General features: G+C 40.5%; 1 protein-coding gene and 1 long non-coding RNA gene across 2 annotated transcripts; one reads left to right on the top strand and one right to left on the bottom strand.

The window, feature by feature from the left end:
- Positions 1–2,919: 2,919 nt before the first annotated feature.
- On the top strand, positions 2,920–11,522 carry LOC148788252 (uncharacterized). The gene is made up of 3 exons (XR_016065158.1): positions 2,920–3,100; positions 9,054–9,117; positions 11,138–11,522. It is a non-coding gene; the product is annotated as an uncharacterized LOC148788252 (long non-coding RNA).
- Positions 11,523–15,582: 4,060 nt separating this feature from the next.
- Positions 15,583–18,719, bottom strand: LOC148788251 (uncharacterized). The gene is made up of 3 exons (XM_088879644.1): positions 17,290–18,719; positions 16,385–17,208; positions 15,583–16,340 (listed from the first exon to the last, which is right to left on the bottom strand). The coding sequence occupies exons 1-3, from the start codon at positions 18,717–18,719 to the stop codon at positions 15,583–15,585; spliced, it is 3,012 nt and encodes a 1,003-aa protein (XP_088735770.1).
- Between the last annotated feature and the right edge of the window lie 447 nt (positions 18,720–19,166).

The following is a 19,166-nucleotide window of genomic DNA, read 5'->3' as shown; positions in this document are numbered from 1 at the left end:
TAACCATTGAATATAAGAGTAGTTAATTCGTAGTATAAAACAACAACAAACCACATAGACACATTATTCAATATAAAAACACTAATCTATTTAAATATTTAATATTGTCCTCCCTTATCCCTCATCACAGTTTTTTTTATTTAAAATATTATTTTTTCCATCTCTTATTTATTTTATTTTTTTATTATTTTATTTATTTTGGTTTTACTTAGGTAAAAACAAAATTATTTCATAATAAATTTGATAATTATTTATAATTTTAAATTTAAAAAATTAAGCCAATGTATTCAATGTGTAGATGTTGCTACTTTTTAAAGTAGCACCACTAAATCAAACTAAAATGGGATATTTGTACTATTAATAAAGCATAAATCTATTTTAGAGCTTTCTTGTAAGATTCCTTTCTCGCTCTCCATTACTCATTGATTGCCTTATGTCTTTCTCATGAATTTGATATATATTTTTTTACGTTCAGTTTTAGCAAATATAGCTTGTAAGTCGTGCATTGATATTTTGATTTTCCTATTTTCTACATGCGAAGCAAGTCTAAAGCATTAATTTATAGGGATTTTTACAACAATAATTCAAATATTTATCCCTATACTTGCATAGCCACATAAAGTATGAATTGGATATGTTCATCTATGTAACTTGACGTCAATTAAATAACGTATAATATACAATAATAAAAACCCCTAAATTGTACTCAAAAGAAACTTAAAAAAAAAAACTGAAAAAGGCTAGCTTCAATCCGTTCTTCTGCAAGTCAACTTGCGGTCCACTGAAAAAGTTGTCAAATTATAACATTAATTTCATTGTCCATATATTTTGAGAATAATCAAAATTAATCCTTCGGTTAAATTTGGGATGCTAAACAAACAAATAGAACTTAAACAAAGAATCAAGATATCCCATATTATTTAAGAATTTTCAAGCTAAACGAACGTATAACTTAATTTTTTTCTATTTGCAAGAATGAACTTTGGCATTATTCATGCAGGGTAATTTAGATCGACGAATGATGCATAATATATATCCATATATATATATATATATCAAGTACTACAAAAGGATATATATTCTGACAAATTACAGATTGATGTGCCCCTGACAATATTTTCAAGTGAAGTTAAATGTTTTAGTCTCTGTATCTATAAGTTTTTCTCTCATCTGAGAGGGTTTGTGTGTTTTTCTCTCTTACAAGAGGTTAGAGGTTAGGTCTGTTAGTCGTGTTTTTTCTTGAGGGAGCTGCCTAATTGTATTGCTGTTGGAGCGAGGGTTCGACGACGCACTTTCATCAATTTTTCTCTATCAATCTATGCTACTTTTAAAGATTGCCTATTGGCTAGTCTTGCCTCTATGGTGGCCGAGGCGGCTGAGTCCGATTCAAAATTTTCCTTCTTTCGCTATTTTCTTCTACTTCTTTTGTTAGTGCTTTTTCTTTATTGTTCATTGGCTTGCACTGGTTTTTGTTGTAGGGAGTGGGTGCAGGACCTCAGGTATTCCATCAGGGGTTTCTTGAGGCGGAGACAAACCTCGTTCTCTAACTTGGGTCATGGAAGATCAGCTAGAACGTTAGGGTTGCTCGTTGATACTAACGGAGGAGGAGGAAGGGGGTTTCACATTATCTCAGAAGCATGGATGAGAGATGTGATAGTAGAAGGCTTCTTAGTAGTCGGGCATTTGCTGACTACTCGACTATATCGGTTTGATGTGCTTCGAATGACGCTCATGAGTATTTTGTGACCAGTGAGAGGGTTGACATTGAAATCGTTAGCCGATAAATAGGTTTTTTATTCACTTTAATCATTCGGCTGACTGGGAGAAAGACTTGGACAAATGCCTGTGGATTTTTTACCGGAATATAACCATTCTGAACCATGCTAAGATCGAGGACAACTTGCTGCAAGTTGATCTATTGCGTTCCCCATTTCAAATACACATCCACGGGTTACCATTTCGCATGATGACGAGAGAGGTAGCAGAAGAGATAGGTGTTCACTTAGGTACCGTTATTGATTATGTTCACACATAGCGTAGTCGGTTTGGGGGTAAAAGATGCGTGTTATGGTGTCTTTAGATGTTCGAAAACCTTTAAAGAGGGTTCTTCGACTTCGACCGCAGGGAGGAGATGAGCTTACAACGTCGTCAATCTATGAAAAAGTTACCTACTTCCTGTTATGCTTGTGGTGTCTTGGGGCATAGAATGAGAGATTGTGGTGCTCGACTAGAAGTATTAGATAGAGGAGATGGAGGGGGAGAACCTCAATATGGATTTTGGCTTTGGGAAACCAAGGGGTTCGACTAACTAGCAAGGGTGGGGGAGGGAGTGTGGGGATGGTCTATTGGGGGGGGGGGGAGTGGCGGCAGAGGGAGGTGATATCAACATAGTCTAGGGGGTGGAGGGGGCATGGGCCGGCTATCTTCAACGATGGAGTAGAGGTGTGGGTGGAGGTTGCTAGGCAGATAGGGATGTAGATGATGGGGCTAAGGATAGACGGTCGGAGGCGACGGGTGAATTAGAGAGGGTGGTAACAGGAATTCAGGGGGATGGGAGCAAAAATATGAGTGGGCATGTGGGAGGGAATATGTTTTCGTCTAGCCTGATGACTAACCTGAGGACGCATGAAGTGCCTATTGGGCCATGTACAAGAGATGGGCTAATTGAGGTAGGTGGCTGGGGGATTGACATTCCAAGTTTTCAGAGTGGGTTTTGGGAAAAAGTTACCCATCCCAAGTTGGTAACTGGGCCCAATAACGTGATTAATACTAATAGCTCTACTATGCTCAAACCTGCTGTCGAGCCCAAAAGGGAAGCAAGCCCAAGCCTGATAATGTAGCTTTCGTGGACCCACAACCCACTGAGTTTTTTTAGCTTGTAACGAGCCAATAAAGGGGGACGCAATGTCTGAATCCAAGTCCAACATCACCCCAATCATTACTAGAGTCACGCCTGGAGGGGTCGGATTTTTTTCTGGGGGGGGGGGTGTTCTTCTTCCCTAACATAGTTTGAGCCTCTTCCTGTTCAGGCGACGGTCCCAAAGTCAACAAAAATCTCAATTTTGAAGAAGGGAGTATAACCAGCGGAATTTCTTACTAGGTAACAACTCTAACCTCTCATAAATTCTCTCCTCTCGATAGATGGAACTCTCTTCAATCTAAATCTGCTCCTTTGATGGGGGGAGGGGGACAAGCAGGCGGTGGACGGGGTTGTGGGAAGGAAGTTAGTAGCGGTGCTAATAGCATTGATGGCTGGGTAGGAATTTGAGGGGTGGGCGGTGGAAGAGTGGGTGTTAGGGGAGAGGTGGTAAGGTGAGGATTGAGGGTGTTCGGAAGAGAAATAGAGAGGCATGGATGGGTGAGCGGCCTATGAAGAAGTTAAATCTGTCGGATGGTACTGAACAATATGATATATTGGAAGATCTTATATTTGTTTAAAAATGAATATGGGAACAATAGATACATTAGTGTGGAACTGTCCGTGTTTGGGGTTCGCACTGATAGTTCAAAAACTTATCGAGTGTGTGGGACCTCAGCTCGTGTTCTTATCGGGAGGGTTGGTGCTATTATGGAAAAAAGAGGTGGTGGTGCAGTTATGGTTTTGCTCCGTTCATCACATTGACATAAATACTCTAGACGGAAACTTAGCGGCAAACTGGAGATTCACGGGCTACTGTGCGAAGTCGGATGCATCACGTAGAAGAGAAGTGTGGAGAAATTAGTCTGTTTAAGTAGTCAGTCTCATGCCCCTTCGTTATGCGCTAGTGATTTTAACTAAATTCTACTAAAATAAGAAAAGAATGGGACTCCGAGGCCGATGCGAAAGATTGAGGACTTTAGAAGGGCTTTAATATGTAGCTATTTATGTAACTTGGGTTATCATGGGGTTCGGTACACTTGATGTAATAGGTGACAAGCACCGAATACAGTATGGGGGTGACTGGATAGAGCTTATGGAAATACTTTGTGGTGTGAACGTAATCCTGATACAGTAGTCACGCATATAGCAGTCCTGTATTTTGATTATGTGATGTTGCGTGTTCAGTGGCGGGTAAGGGAGACCCTCAGGGAAAGATGGGGAAACCAGTTCAGCTTTGACGCCTGGTGGTTACAATGGGAAGAACCAAAAGATAATGGCAGAAATATGGCAAGAAACAGGGAGCCAATACCCGAATATGCGTGTGCTGCGGAAAATCCAGGGGTGTTCATTAAGTTTGATACGATGGAATAGAGACGTATTTAGCAAGTGAAAGTAGGACCTTAAGATGCTTAAGGAGACATACACGAAGTTGGAGGTTGGTCCATTGGATAGGGCGATACTGCAGAGATGGAGTGGGTGCGGATTGAGATTGAGGAATGCTATAGGGTAGACATTTTGAAGTGGAAACAACATAACAAGACCCATTGATTTTATAATGGGAACATTAATACTTGAGCAATGGCAAAATACGATTAGGAGGTTAAGGGATGATAAAGGGGTGTAGCGGGAGCGGGAAGAAGATACTCAGGGGACCTTCTTCAGTACTTTCTAGATATGTTCACGTCTAGCAGACCTTTAGACTTTGAGATAAATGAGGTGTTGTCACTAGTTTAGCCATGGGTCACTCTGGAGATGAACCAAGTCCTCGCTACTCCATTAACTGTAATCGAGGTTAAGACAACCATATTTGGTATGTTTTTTTTTTCAAATCCCCAGGTCATGATGGCATGCCACTGGTGTTCTTTCATAAGTTCTGGTCTATTGTTGGTAATGATGTAACTTGTGTTGTCCTTCACATCTTTAACGGTCATGTTGTGCTAAATAAGATGAATCATACCAATATTCTATTGATCCCAAAGTGCGAAACGCAGAAAACAGTTGCTTAGCTTCGGCTGATTAGTTAGTGTAATGTTATTGTCAAAACAATTTCTAAATGTGTAGAAAATCGCTTGAAACATATGCTTGACTCTATCTTATCCCAATCCCAGTCTGCTTCTATTCAAAGTAGGCTTATTACGGATAATGTTCTGTTAACTTTTGATTGAAACTACCTTCATTCGCCATGGCGTTCTAAAGGAGGATGCCTAGCCCTTAAACTTGACATGAGCAAAGCCTATGATAGGGTGGAGTAGGTGACCGTGGGACCTTGCTTAGGTTAGGTTTTAATCATAGGTTTGTCTCTCTGATCAATTGTTGGTTACCATTGTTTCTTACTAGTTTCCACTTAATGGTGTCTGGAGACTTTAATGGAAGAAGTCTGGTGGCATTGTCGTGGCGAGAAGAGGGTGAATTTGGTTGCGCGATGGAAGCTGTGTCGATCATTGGCAACCAAGGACTGGGTTTTCTCGAGCTAAGGGAGTTTAACTTGACGTTGTTGGCAAAGCAGGGTGGAGAATTCTGACTAGACCAACATCCCTCTTGAGTAGAGTACTGAATGCTAAGTATTTTCTGACGTCCCCATTCGAGGAAGCGAAAATGGGATCTTGCCCATCGTTAACTTGGCGTGGTATCTGTAGGGCGATGCAGTTGTTGGAGGAAAGATGTTGGCAGGATCGGGAAGGGGTTTGGAGGTGGCACTTTGAATAGACGAGTCGTTTCTCAGTGAAGAGCGTGTATAGGCATGTAGTGTCCATGAGAGTCCGGACTTTGGCATCATCATCAAACTCCGACCTACATCTTACATGAGGATGGGGGTTGCTGTGGTTGATGCTTTGGTGATTTGGGGTCCCGCCAAAGGTCATTGCTCATGTGGAGGTTGTGTAAGGAAGCCCTCCCGCTGATGGAGAAGCTAGCAAGATGAGTCGTAGGCATTGACACGAATTGTGTGGTGTGTGGGGTGGGGGTTGAATCCATTAAACGCATTTTTTGAGAGTGCTCCTTTGTGAGGTAGGTATCCGCACTTTCTAACATAGCCTGGAGAAACATGTTTATACAACAGCTAGATAAGGAGGAATGAGGGTGTTATTTATTATGCTGGGCACTTTGGAGGCATCGTTGTAAAAGGTTGATGGAAGCAGTATCAAGGAATCTTGGAGTGCGTGGCAAAATGATATAGCGATAATAGATTCTTACCACAATGTCGGTAGATGCATGGGGTCGCATAGTGAGGGTAGATTAGTGGAGGATGAGATTTGTAGCGTATTTGTGTGCGGTGCATATTTTAATATACGGTGTGATGTGCATGGTTTTTAGTGGCTGTTGTGTTGTTTTAATATTGAGGTCTTAGCCATCTATTTATGTTCTTGATACATGCTAGGATGTATGGCGTCGAGAACAGTTTGCTGGATATGTTTTGTAGTTTTTGTTCAATATATATTTCATCGTTTCGCATTATACAAAAGGAAAAAGTACAAGCAACCCCGCTGTGTATTATAAATGAGCAAATTATCCCCCTCTTTATGAAAAAAATTAGCAATTTAACTCCTGTATTTTTTAGAATGTTGCAACTTAATTATCCCCCTATATTTTTTAAAATAAAGCTATTTTTGTCTAGCAGGGCAATTGCTTCATTCTAATTAATACGAGGGAGGGGGATGGTAAATTGCTATTTTATGAACACAGTGGGTAAATTGCTTCTTATTAATTAATATGGGGGGGAGGGGGGTAAATTGCTATTTTTTCTATAAGAGATTAATCTACTCATTTACAATATCACAGGGGGTAAATTGTATTAAACCCTTACACAAAATTACAAACTTCATACGCACATCCTGTAAATGCTAGATTCAAAGATTGGTGCACACTCAACCCAAATAATCATTCCTTGATGATCTCATCGGCAACAACATTTTAACATATGGGCTTCAAGTAAATAATAACAAAATTGTGCCCGATGTATTATTTAATCCACCCCCAACTAAAACAAAAGCAAAAATAGAAAACAATACAATGAACAAAGAAAGATCAAGTAAAAAGTTACGAAACAACCGGAAAGAATTCTCAACGACAGAAACAGTGAAAGTTTACTTGAAAACTCATACAGGTGCATGCATAAAAACTTTACTTAACATTATAGTCTCAGCCGCTATCGAGTACATCTTAAAATTGAATGACGAAAATATTCATAATGGCGATACACGGTAAAAATAAGGAATAATTATGAGGAAAAACTAATAATAGAAATGACTCTTGTTCGAAATGCAATAATGTTTTTCTTTCTTCCGAAGCCCTTTTTTTCCACCTATTTTTCTTGATTTTTTTCCTTTGACAAGAAAGGGGAAATGAAGTGAACAGAGGATTTCGGAGGTGGGAGAAAGGTATTCCACCGTCTCTCCTTCGCCGGCTTTGTCTTTCTTCAACGGTGTGGGAGGGAGGGTGTTTGATGGTGGGTTTGGGCGAAATGGTGAGAAGACAGAGACAGTAATAATTTTGAGGGTTTTTACAATGTGGGAAGGATGTCCGGATTGGTACATTTAGTATTTTGCAAAAAGTAACTTTGTATTTCTATTTATTAATTTTATGCCCCCATGTTTAGGTTTATACTCATTTAGGTGTAGTGTTGCAGCTTATTAAGTGTATGTTTGGCCCTATAATAATTCTTTACTCATTTGTGTGATTTAATCCCCAAAATTTTTTTTCAAACAATTCCCTAGCCCGATTCCTTTTCTCCTTCGATCAAATCCCCCATTTTGCTTAATATTCCTTCCTAATTATATTTTTTAAGCAAAAACCCCAATTTTTTAGAACTTTAAATTGCTGCTATTTGGTATAGTTCTGCTTTGTTGGATTTCTTGTTTATTTATTTTGTTTGATTTTTCTGTTTATTTATTGATGGATATATAATGGTATTTGTGAGTTGTGAACTGATGGATTTTCTATTTTAATCGTTTGTGCTTTGTTTCTTATTTTTTATTTGTTGTTTGTTGGATAAATTAAAATTTAAAATATTAAATGAAATAATAAATTAATTTTAATGGGGGATCCTAGTTATTTTACACTCAAAATTCATTATGGTGGAGTAATGAAACATGCTCCACATAGGGAGTACATAGAGGGTCATATAGAGTACTTTGATTTTGCTGATATAGATCAAATAGGTATGCTTGACATGTGGGGATATGCTGTGACGTCCGTAAAATTTTTCACATAATTGGGAGACTAATTGGTAAGTATTAAAAATTTAAATTTAATTAATAACAAATTATAGATTCAATTTGAGATATAAAAACTTGAACAGATTAAATTGAAATTCGTTATAATATTTGAAAGTAAATTATATTAATTAAGATAATTAGGAAGGACGTAATAGTAATTATTAAAAAGAATTTAAAAAAAGAAAAGGAAAAAAAAATGGTGGGCAGTGGCATGTGCTGCCACCGCCTCACCAATTATTAAACATATATATAAGTATGTTAATTGAAAGAGCAATTTCACTTTAATACACACACACGCAATTAGGGGGAACAGAGGTACGGATTTTGGATTTTAATCGTTAATAATTTATATAATTATATTATTTAATTAGTTCGTTTATTAAATATTGATTATATTGAGCGATGTATTATTTAATCGGAGTACTTTATAATTTTGGCTATTTAAATTAGTACTGTATTAAATATCACATTTGATATAAAATTGATATAGTTGGGTAATTAAAATATTAGATTTGTTAGATTTAATTATTATTATGGCTAATTTACACAATTTCATCGGAATGATTAACCAAATATGTAATTCTATGTATCGTTGCTTAATTAAATTAGACAACAACAATAAATTGATAGAAAATTCATAAAAATATTTCAAAAATTATATTTAAAGAATATTATGTTATTAGAAAGAGAAGATGATATTTTAATGATAATCTCATTTACGGATGTTATTAAAACGATAGTTATAAATATATAAGGTGATTGATTAAATGAATTCTTATGAATTAGTTGATAAATTAAATATATGTTTGAGAAGCTTGAAAAATGTAGTTATTTCAAAGAAAATGGAACAGGGGTTTGGACATTAATATAAGTAGAATACTAAAAGATTGGTGGAAAATGTATGAACATTATATAATATTTTATTTAGAGTTTATGATATTCTATATATATATTGATCATCGTATAATATTCTATTATAGGACGTGACGACAAAATAGAGGATTGAGCAGTCCCTCATGAAATCGAAGTATTTTGGGATATAAGGTAAGTATAGCTAATTAGATTTATATATATATATCTATATGTTTAGTGTTGTATATATTATGTATATTGGTTTCTTGGATGCGATCGTGGACTTGACTTTATATTATTATACGTGGCTTTCATATATTGATTGTTTATATAATTAGTTGTGGATTATTTGTTAGATTACCCTAATATTGGTGGAATTGTTATTATGTGTCATATATGTGTTTGTAATGGTTGGACGTGAGAGTGGTATGATTACGTGATCGTATAATTGATTGTCGTATGAAAGCAAATTGGGAGTTATTATTCAGGAAATAATTATTATAAAGAAAAGAATGATGATCGTGAATTGAAATAAAAGATGATGCTTACCTAGTTGGGAACGCAGTCAATGGTTTATGAAAATGTGATTGATAATGATATGAAAAATATATGAATTAAGCTAGGTATCATGGAGCGTAGGGTATCAGGGTATTCTGGGCAGCGGGGAATATCCTGTGCTGTTAGCTACACACTGGGGTGGTGTGGGAGTACCATATTTGTTGTGATGTCCTGTGTTGATATTGCTACACAATTGAAGTAAAAGAGTGTGGGGATATCACATACAACGGGTATCCTGTGCTGTATATGATATGACGATGAGATGATGATGGCCGGTGAAATCATTGACTGATGTACTCCATCTAGAGTAAGTGGGGCTCATAGTTAATAAACGATAACGTCAAATATTATGTCGTGGATTGATTTACAGTTGTGAGTATGTATTACTGCTTATATCTGATGTTGCTATATGACGAATGACTATTGTCGATGTGACAACATGTACGTGAATCGTTGTCTGTGTATATATATAGACTGATTAGTTATACTTATTAAGTAGGCAGCTCATTCCTTCCCATGTACTTTTCAGGAGATAGGTCACATTGATGAGCCACATCCTTCGAGCCATGCCATAGTCTTTATTAGGTGGGTCAATTGTGACATCTGAAGCTAGAGTTTTTGGTAGTCTAAATATTCTAATCTTTTATCGGGTTATGGTTAGAATTGTGATTTGCCTTGAGGCTATGTACATGAGGACATCTAGTGAGAATAAATATAAACTTTTGGTGGTATATATTATCTTTTGTGATATATTATATTGATAAATTAGAATTTATTTTATGGGTTGAAAGTGGATTACTTATAGGATGAGTTCTAATTAAAAAAAGGATAAAATAGTGATAATTAGATGTAGCGAGTAGGGGGTGCTATATATGCTAAGGAGTTGGGGTTCAAAGAAAGAGCTAGAACTAGATTTTGGTTTAAACATGGCAACAAAATTGACAAACAATGTAAAATAAGTGAAAAAGATGCAGATGTGTATAGAATGAAAAAAATACATATCTAAAAGTTATGGAGTTGTTATATGTTTAGAGCATCTTGATATGATTGGAGCAGTTGATAGTAAGAGTATGGGTACTTCTGTTGTTGTTGATAATAATTCTGGCTAGGTTGGGTTAAAGGGATGGGGAATGAGAGGTTTGTGGTGCATTTGGGGGTTAAGGGTCATGAGGGGCTAAAGGGGGCTGAGGGTGAAGAAACTGAGGATGAATGTGTGTTTTTTTAGTGATTATGATATGTTTGAAGATGATAGGTTATTTGAGAAATATGTTGATGTTGGGGTTGAGGGTAATGAATATATTAGTAAGAGTATGTATAATAGGCTGCAAGATGGGGAGGGTGAGGAAGACTGTGTAGGGTCTGATGATGAATTTGCAAGTGGCTCAAGTGATGAGGGGGAAGGATGAAATACCCAATGTTTAATTCTTGGAATTATGGCAAGAATCCTAAAATTAAATTAGGTTTGATTTTCAGCTGTATTATATAAACATTACATTTTTTATTCTAATTATAAATATTCATGATCTCAATTCGAACACCCTGTAAAGTCAACCAGAAGTAATGTTACTACATTAAATGTACTTACTTACATAATTGAATGTTTTAAGCTTTTGATTGTTTTTGGAGTTAAGTTTCTGATTGTTTAAAATTATAGATTAATCAGTCTACAACCAACAATAATATTCCTGTGATTGTCAAAAGTGGAGTGAACTTCATCACACTCTCAAGCCTTAGATCAACTTTCTCAAACTCAACAGCAAGCAATTCTTTAACTGCTGGAGCTTCCTCATCTACTCAGTCCTAATCAAGAGTTGCCTCAAGAAGTGCTTCTATAATGCCTGCTAGAAAAAGGAGTTCCTTAAGGACATCATAGTTTAGCCACTATGGAATCTAAGTTGTTTGTGTTTGTATTAAGAAAACTTTTGTTTATTTTGTTGATGGTTAAGACAATTTTTGTTGACATAATTAAGACACTATCCGAATGTTTTAGTGTTTAATTTCAGATTTTCAACAGTTTTATGTGCATATTTATGGGCAAATTTGCAATTCTTATGTGCATACTTTATTACCGATTTTAAATATTATATTTAGAGTTGCTTTTGTTGGTCATTATTTATTTTCTGCAGTTCTATAGATTTATGCATTGCATATTTTGTTGGGCAATTTTGTGCATTACAGATTTTCAGATTCTGTTGGGCATTATATCTACAGTTCTTATGGGCATATTTTGTTTACTCATTTTGGAGCTTCTTTTGCTTTTTGAGAGGAAAAAATGATGTTAAGGTGTATGAAAATGCGCATAGTAACATAGAAGACAAAGAATAAGAGAAATATTTAATTTGGAGGGAAAAATTTGTTAATTTCCCTCCATTCACCGCCTCATGTGAGTCACAGGTGAGGCTCCTCCGTCAAGTTTGACACAAAGATAACAACAAGGACGGAAAGTGTAAAAGAAATGGATGTTTGATGACCAAAACTGTAACGGGCCTATATAGGAGGACCAAAAGCAAATAAATAGTAATGTTCGGGGGCCAACAGTATGATTATCCCCATATTTTACCCAAATCCACTTTTAGACTTTCTATTCACTTCTTGGAGGAAAGAAAATCTTGTATTCACTTCTCAAAGGTTTTACCCAAATCCACCATCAAACTCTCTGTTCACTTCTTGGAGGAAAGTGCAAATTTTGTGCGAAAACAGTGATGGGGCTGGAACTCATTGGAAGAGTTACACTCAAGAACGAGATTTGTATTTAACTTCACAAAATTTCTGTAACAAAACGTTTTCTTCCTTCTTCTTTCTATTTCTGTTGAAGAAGGAAGTGTATGTATATATAGATGTTTTGTACAACTGCCACAACTAACTTCCTTTCTTTATAAAAGGTGTCAAACAACTAATAGAAACGCGATTGCGCTTCTTCAATACTGCACGATTTAAAATGTACGACAATAAAATCGCATTAACTAATAGAAACATATTTGGTAGAGGAATGCGATCTTCTACGGCTTGTTCCATTCTTCACTCTTTGAAACAGAGCAGCCATTCTTGTTGTTGTAATGAGACTTCTTCACACGCCCCCTTCAAGTGGAACTTGTCAATAAATTGACAAACTTCAACTTGGCCAGAAGATGCACAAACTTAGGACCTGGTAATGCCTTTGTAAATATATCTGCTGGCTGTTCCCATGTAGAAATATGCCTTGGATCGATGAAGCCTTGTTTGTATTTGTCTCTCACCAATGGCAGTCGATCTCAATGTGTTTGGTCCTCTCGTGAAACACTGGATTTATTGTAATATACAGAGCAGCTTGATTATCACAAAAGAATTTAATAGGAGTAGGCACACTAACCTAAAATTCCTTCAGCAAGTTGTGTATCCATGTGAGTTCACATGTGGTAGTTCCCATGCTCCTATACGCCGCTTCTGCCGAAGATCTTGAAACTGTAGTTTGCTTCCTTGTCTTCCATGATATTAAGCAATCTCCAAGTAGAATGCAATAACCCATTAATGATCTTCGAGTGTCTTGGAGTGCTGCCAAATCAGCATCACAAAACGCTTTGAGTTCAAAGCTGTTTTGTGAGCTGAAAAATAGACCTTTGTTTAAGCTGCCTTTTAGGTATTTAACCTAGTGAATTGCTGCATTCCAATGCTCTTTACATGGTGCTTGCATGTACTGGCTCAATTGTTGAGTCGCATAGCATATATCAGGTCTAGAAAACCCCAAGCATATATCAGGGGCCCTCGAATGTGATTTTTTCATTGATGGCCTTTCACAGGCTCCTTCGATCTCTTCGTTGTTGGCCTTTCACAGGCTCCTTCTTCAATCTTTTCGTTGATGGCCTTTCACAGGCTCCTTCGATCTTTTCGTTGATGGCCTTTCACAGGCTCCTTCGATCTTGTCGTTGATGGCCTTTCACAGGCTCCTTGGGGTGCGACCTCGTCGCAATTGACGGCCTTTCACAGGCTCCTCATCCGTATTTTCTGATTTAAGCGTAAAACATCTTCAGGTTCTGGATGTTCCACGGGCGCGGCAAATTTCGGCCCTGCATGTCTTGCAGCCGATATGTCCCCTTCCTTTTGAGCTCCACTACCTTGAATGACCCTTCCCATGGTGGTTCTAGTTTGCCCACATGCTTCGAGGCTTCGACCTTTTTGAGGACAAGATCCCCTACCTAAAATTGTCGTGGTCGAATTCTTCGATCATGGCTTCTCATCATCAATCCCTTGTGGTGTAGGATCTTTGCATACGCGGTGTCTCTTCTTTCTTCGATCATGGTGAGGTCGAAGCTTCGTTCCTGCTGGTTAGTTTTAGGGTTATACATTGCGACTCTTTGGGACTCTTCTCCGATCACTGCTGGGATGATAGCTTCCGTCCCATACACCAGGCAGGATGGGGTCTCCCCTGTTGCGGTTCATGGCGTGGTCCTATAAGCCCATAGGACCCTTGGTAGTTCATCGACCCACGATCCTTTGTTCTCCAGCCGCGTTTTCAAGTGTTGGAGGATCGTTCGGTTGGTTACCTCTGTTTGTCCATTGGCTTGCGGGTTCGTAACTGCTGTGAAATGTTGTGCGATCTTGAGCTCCTTGGACCATTCCGTGATTTTTCTTCCCTGAAATTGGGTACCGTTGTCAGAAATTAAGACACGGGGCAGACCGAACCTGCAGATGATGTTTTTCCATATGAAGTTGATGACTTCTCTCTCGGATATCCTCGCGACCGCTTCCGCTTCGACCCACTTGGTGAAGTACTCCACTGCTACAATGATAAACTTTTTCTGGGCCTGTGCTAGCGGAAAAGGTCCGACGATGTCGATTCCCCATTGGTCGAACGGACAGGCTATCTTGAGAGGTTCCATCGGGGTCGCAGGTTGATGTATCAGGGTCGCATATTTTTGGCAGCTCTCACACTTCTTTACCAACTCTTTGGAATCCTTTGCCATCGTAGGCCAATAGAATCCTTGACGAATTATCTTCTGGGCCAGCGACCTCGCTCCCGAATGGTTACCACAGCTTCCTTCATGAATTTCCCGCATGACATATAGGGCTCTTTCCTCATCTAAGCACTTCAGAAGGGGTTCGTCAACTGTTCGTTTATAGAGCTTGTCCTGACAACATGGTGAATCGAGTGGCTCGAAATTTAACTCTCTTTGCAGCGATGGGGTCGGTTGGCAAGGTGCCATCTTCGAGATATTTGACGATCTCATCCTTCCATGATTTGGGTTCCGGATTGTTTGAACCTCTGCCCTGCTCGCGATGCAAGGTCGCCCTCGAACCAAGACGGTAATCTTGCGATCTCCAATTCCATCCATAGTGGCCCCAAATTTGGATAAAGCGTCTGCCTTGTCATTTTCTGTTCTAGGAACCTGCAAAACCGAACATTTGTCAAATTTTTTCATCCACTGCTGGGCGATTTCTTTGTAAGATGTCATTGTTTTCTCTCTTGTCTCATAAGTTCCTTCAATCTGCAGCGCGATTAGCTGGGAGTCCGTGAACACCTCCAAATCTTTGGCGCCTGCTTGGGAAGCGAGCTCTAGCCCCAATATGAGTGCCTCGTATTCAGCTTCATTATTGGTCATAGGGAAGGACAGGCGAGCTGCTACCTCGATCTCAATTCCCTCTGGTCCCTGGATCCATACTCCTGCTCATCCACTGTTGGCATTTGAGGCTCCGTCCACGTGCATCATCCATTTGGAGGTTCGCTCCTCGACAACCATGGGTAATTTGGGATCGCTTGCTAGTTCTATCACAAAGTCCGCTAGTATTTGCGCTTTTTGAGTCGTTCTAGATCGATACTCTATGTCATATTGCCCCAACTCTACTGTCCACTTGATCAGTCGGCCTGAAGCCTCTGGTCGCGACATTATGTGTTTCAGGGGGTAATTCGTCAGCACGATCACTTTATGCGACTGGAAGTATGGCCGTAATTTTCGGGCGGTGACCACCAACGCGAGCGCTAACTTCTCCATCTCTGAGTATCTTAACTCGGCGCCTTGGAGCATCTTACTCACATAATAGATGGGATTCTATTGACCTCCATCTTCTCTTACCAGAACCGAACTGACCGCATGCTCCGATACGCCCAGGTAAAGGAACAGTTCCTCACCCTCTTTCGGGTTTGCTAGTAGGGGGGGTTGTCAGGTACTCCTTCAGCTCTTGCAAGGCCTTCTCGCACTCCTCATTCCATTCAAAGTTTTTGGGTTTTCTCAAAACCTTGAAGAAGGGGAGACTTCTGTCTGCTGATCGCGAAATAAACCTGCCCAGGGAGGTGATTTTTCCTGCCAACTTCTGAACCTCTCTGATCGTGGTCGGGGGTCGCAGATTCATGATGGCTTGAATCTTCTCCGGGTTAGCTTCGATCCCCCGCTCGCTGACCATATATCCTAAAAACTTTCTTCCTCCTACTCCGAATGTGCATTTGTCTGGATTGAGCTTCATCCCGTACAATCTCATGATGGCAAACGCTTGAGCGAGATCTGCGAGGTGATCCTGCGACCTCTTGCTCTTTACGAGCATGTCATCCACGTACACCTCCATCGTTTTCCCAAGCAGGTCGCCGAACATCCTATTAACCAGGCGTTGGTACGTTGCTCCTTCATTCTTTAAACCAAAAGGCATTATATTATAACAATAAATTCCTTTTTCCGTAATGAAGGAGGTCTTATCTCTATCTTCCTCCGCCATGTGGATCTGGTGATACCCTTGGTAAGCATCCATCATTGAGAACATCTCGTACCCTGCTGTAGAATCCACCATGACATCGATCCGGGGCCATGGATAGGGATCCTTCGGGCACGCTTTGTTCAGATCTGTGAAATCCACGCACATTCGCCATTTCCCAGAGGATTTGGGGACAAGCACTACGTTAGACAGCCAATCAGTGTACTGGATTTCCGATACATACCCGGCTTTGAGTAGCTTGTCCACTTTCTTTCGGATGATTTCATTCTTGTCGCTCCGAATGACCTCTTCTTTTGTTGCACGGGTCGCATGGCTGGATCTACGTTTAGTCTGTGCACGATCACTTCCGGGTCGATTCCCGTGAAATCAGACGGACCCCATGCGAACACGTCCATGTTCTCCCTTAGAAATCCGATCATCGCCATCTCCCTCTCCTTCATGCTCGCACCTATCCTGGTGGTTTTGTCCGGCTCGTCAGGTGTGAGCTGCACGACCTTGTATTTCTCGCTGGGCTTCAAATGTTCGGCCTCATAGGGTCGTGGCTCAGCGTCCTCCTTGACCTTTCTCTTCTTCGCTTTGGGTTCTCCTTTCAACGATAAATTGTAGCATTTCCGAGCCTCTTTCTGATCGCATGCTACCTCTCCGACCCCGCGATCCGTTGGAAATTTCACCTTCATATGGTAGGTGGAGATGACTGCCCTGAATGAATTCAATCCTGGCCTGCCCAATATCACATTGTACGCAAATGGCGTGTCCACTACCAAAAATTTCACCATTGTAGTCCTTCGCTTCGGTTCGTCTCCCATGGACACTGGCAATTCGATCATCCCTAAGGACGTCACTTCGCTTCCACCGAATCCGACCAGTGGGGTTCTGACTGGCTCTAACCGAAGATTTTCCAAGCCCATTTTGTCGATCACACTTTTCAAGATGATATCTGCAGAACTCCCACTATCTACCAAGACTTTATGAACTGTGAAATTTGCTATGTCGAGTCTGATGACGATCGGGTCGTTCATCTCCCCAGTCTCTTCTGGTTTATCAGAACTGTTGAAGGAAATGGCTTCCTCTTCCTCAACCTACAGCACGAACTCTCTCCCTCTGCTCGAATTCCTGGTCCGTGCGTACCTCTTCCTGTCTCTGTTCGAATTGTTTGAGCTAGAGCCCCCCGCGATCGTGTAGATTACCCCTTTGGTTGGCGCATTATTTCCGGTGGCTGGGGCATGTGTCGACCTCGAGGGCCCAGGGTTCCGATCTCGGCTCCTCGACCTACTCCTCCTAGTCTCCTCCCTGCCTGTTTTGCAATTATAAGGGACTCGATCTCTGAAGTACCCCTGCCTCACTAATCTCTCAATTTCATCTTTTAGTTGGAAGCACTCTTCCGTGTTGTGTCCCCTCTCCCGGTGGAACCTGCAGTATTTGTTAGAGAATTTTTTGGAGGGGGTATACCTGGTGTGTCTTGGCCATTTGAGAACATCAGCATTCTCGACCATCGTCAACGCCTTTTCCCGTGACATCGGCAACGGGGTGTAATTGTGGTATTTGGGAATGTACTTGAGTTCTTTTGTCTTCTCCTGCTTCTGCTTACTTCCTCCCGCCTCTCGCGCGTCGTTCGATCTTCGGTACGATTGTTCTCGCTCCCTCCGCACATAATCCTTCATCGCATTCATCTCCTCCTCATCGATGTATTTTTGAGCTAGAGCCATCAGCTGTTCGGCATCTCCTGGCGGGTCGCGTGCGAGTGCGGATGCGAATGGGCCCTTCTTCAATCCATGGATCAGGATACTAACCATCATATCAATACGCAGATCTTGGATTTCTATCATTTCGTTGTTGAATCTTCCCACGAAACTTTTCAATGTCTCATCATCTCTCTGCCGTATGGTGAAGAGGTGGGTGGCAGATCTCTTTTGCTTTCTTCGACTCGCGAAGTGGAAAGAGAATTTTTTGACCAATTGTTCATGCGACTCAATGCTCCCTCTAGGTAGGTTGGTAAACCACTCTTGCGTTTTTCCCGTCAGCGTAGTAGCGAATAACTTAGCCATGATGGGCCCTGGCTGCCCGTATAAGTTCATCACCATGTCAAAGGCCGCCACATGCTCATATGGATCCTTAGTTCCATCATACCTCGGCAGCTCAGGTACCCTGAACCCCGGTTCCACCACTTGGACCAAGATGTCATTGCAGAAGGGTGAATTTTTATTGTGCGCGATTATTTCCCCTCGCTTCTTTAGTTCGTCTATTTGTTTATTGAGGCTTTCTATCTGCTTCCCAACACTCTCTACCTCTGCATGCGAAATTACTGGTTCCCTTCTCTTTGCGCGACCGTGACTGCTAGAGTCGGCGTCGGATGCCGCTGGTCGCTTGCTACGGTGCTCTTGTTCGCCCTGCACCCTTGACTCCTTTAGTGGTTCGACATTCTCGAATAACTGCCTCCTTGCTGTTTCTTTGACTAGAGGCGTCGCGGTCCTTCTTTCGTACTCCACGATTGCCTTCCGACTGGCTTCGTTTATCATTCTCTGTAACTCATCTGGAGTTCTCCTTGATGAACCTTCCATAACTATTAAGAGATTCTCAGCGTTTCCCACAGACGGCGCCAACTGATCCGGGTCGAATTATTCGATCTCCTGAGACGATCTCACTACAGATGAACTAACTCTTCCGAACCAGATTTTGGGTTCCCTGAGAATAAAACACGAACCGTGAGCTCGTCGGGCACGTCCCCGACAATGACCCTCCAACGCTCAAGTTAGGTTGATCGAGAGAAATGTATGCGATCTCAAAGTTCGAGCTCAATTAATGCATAACAGTTACTTTATTTATGGCGTATCGGGGTCTATTTATAGAACACAGCTGTACGTCAAGTACTAGGCCACGTGGCCTTATCTTATCGGTGTGTGTTCTAATCGAACGGCTGTCATTGTCCGGGTCTTCGGTCAGTCTGTGCGATCCGGGTCGGGTCCTCCGCGACCCGCCCGCTATAAAACACACGGATCCTGATCGCG

The sequence above is a fragment of the Sesamum indicum genome, linkage group LG4 (genome assembly GCF_026168435.1).
Source record: "Sesamum indicum cultivar Baizhima isolate 11 linkage group LG4, ASM2616843v1, whole genome shotgun sequence".
Lineage (NCBI taxonomy): Eukaryota > Viridiplantae > Streptophyta > Magnoliopsida > Lamiales > Pedaliaceae > Sesamum > Sesamum indicum.
Note: the sequence above shows the minus strand (reverse complement) of the source record. Positions and strands in the feature narration are given on the sequence as shown.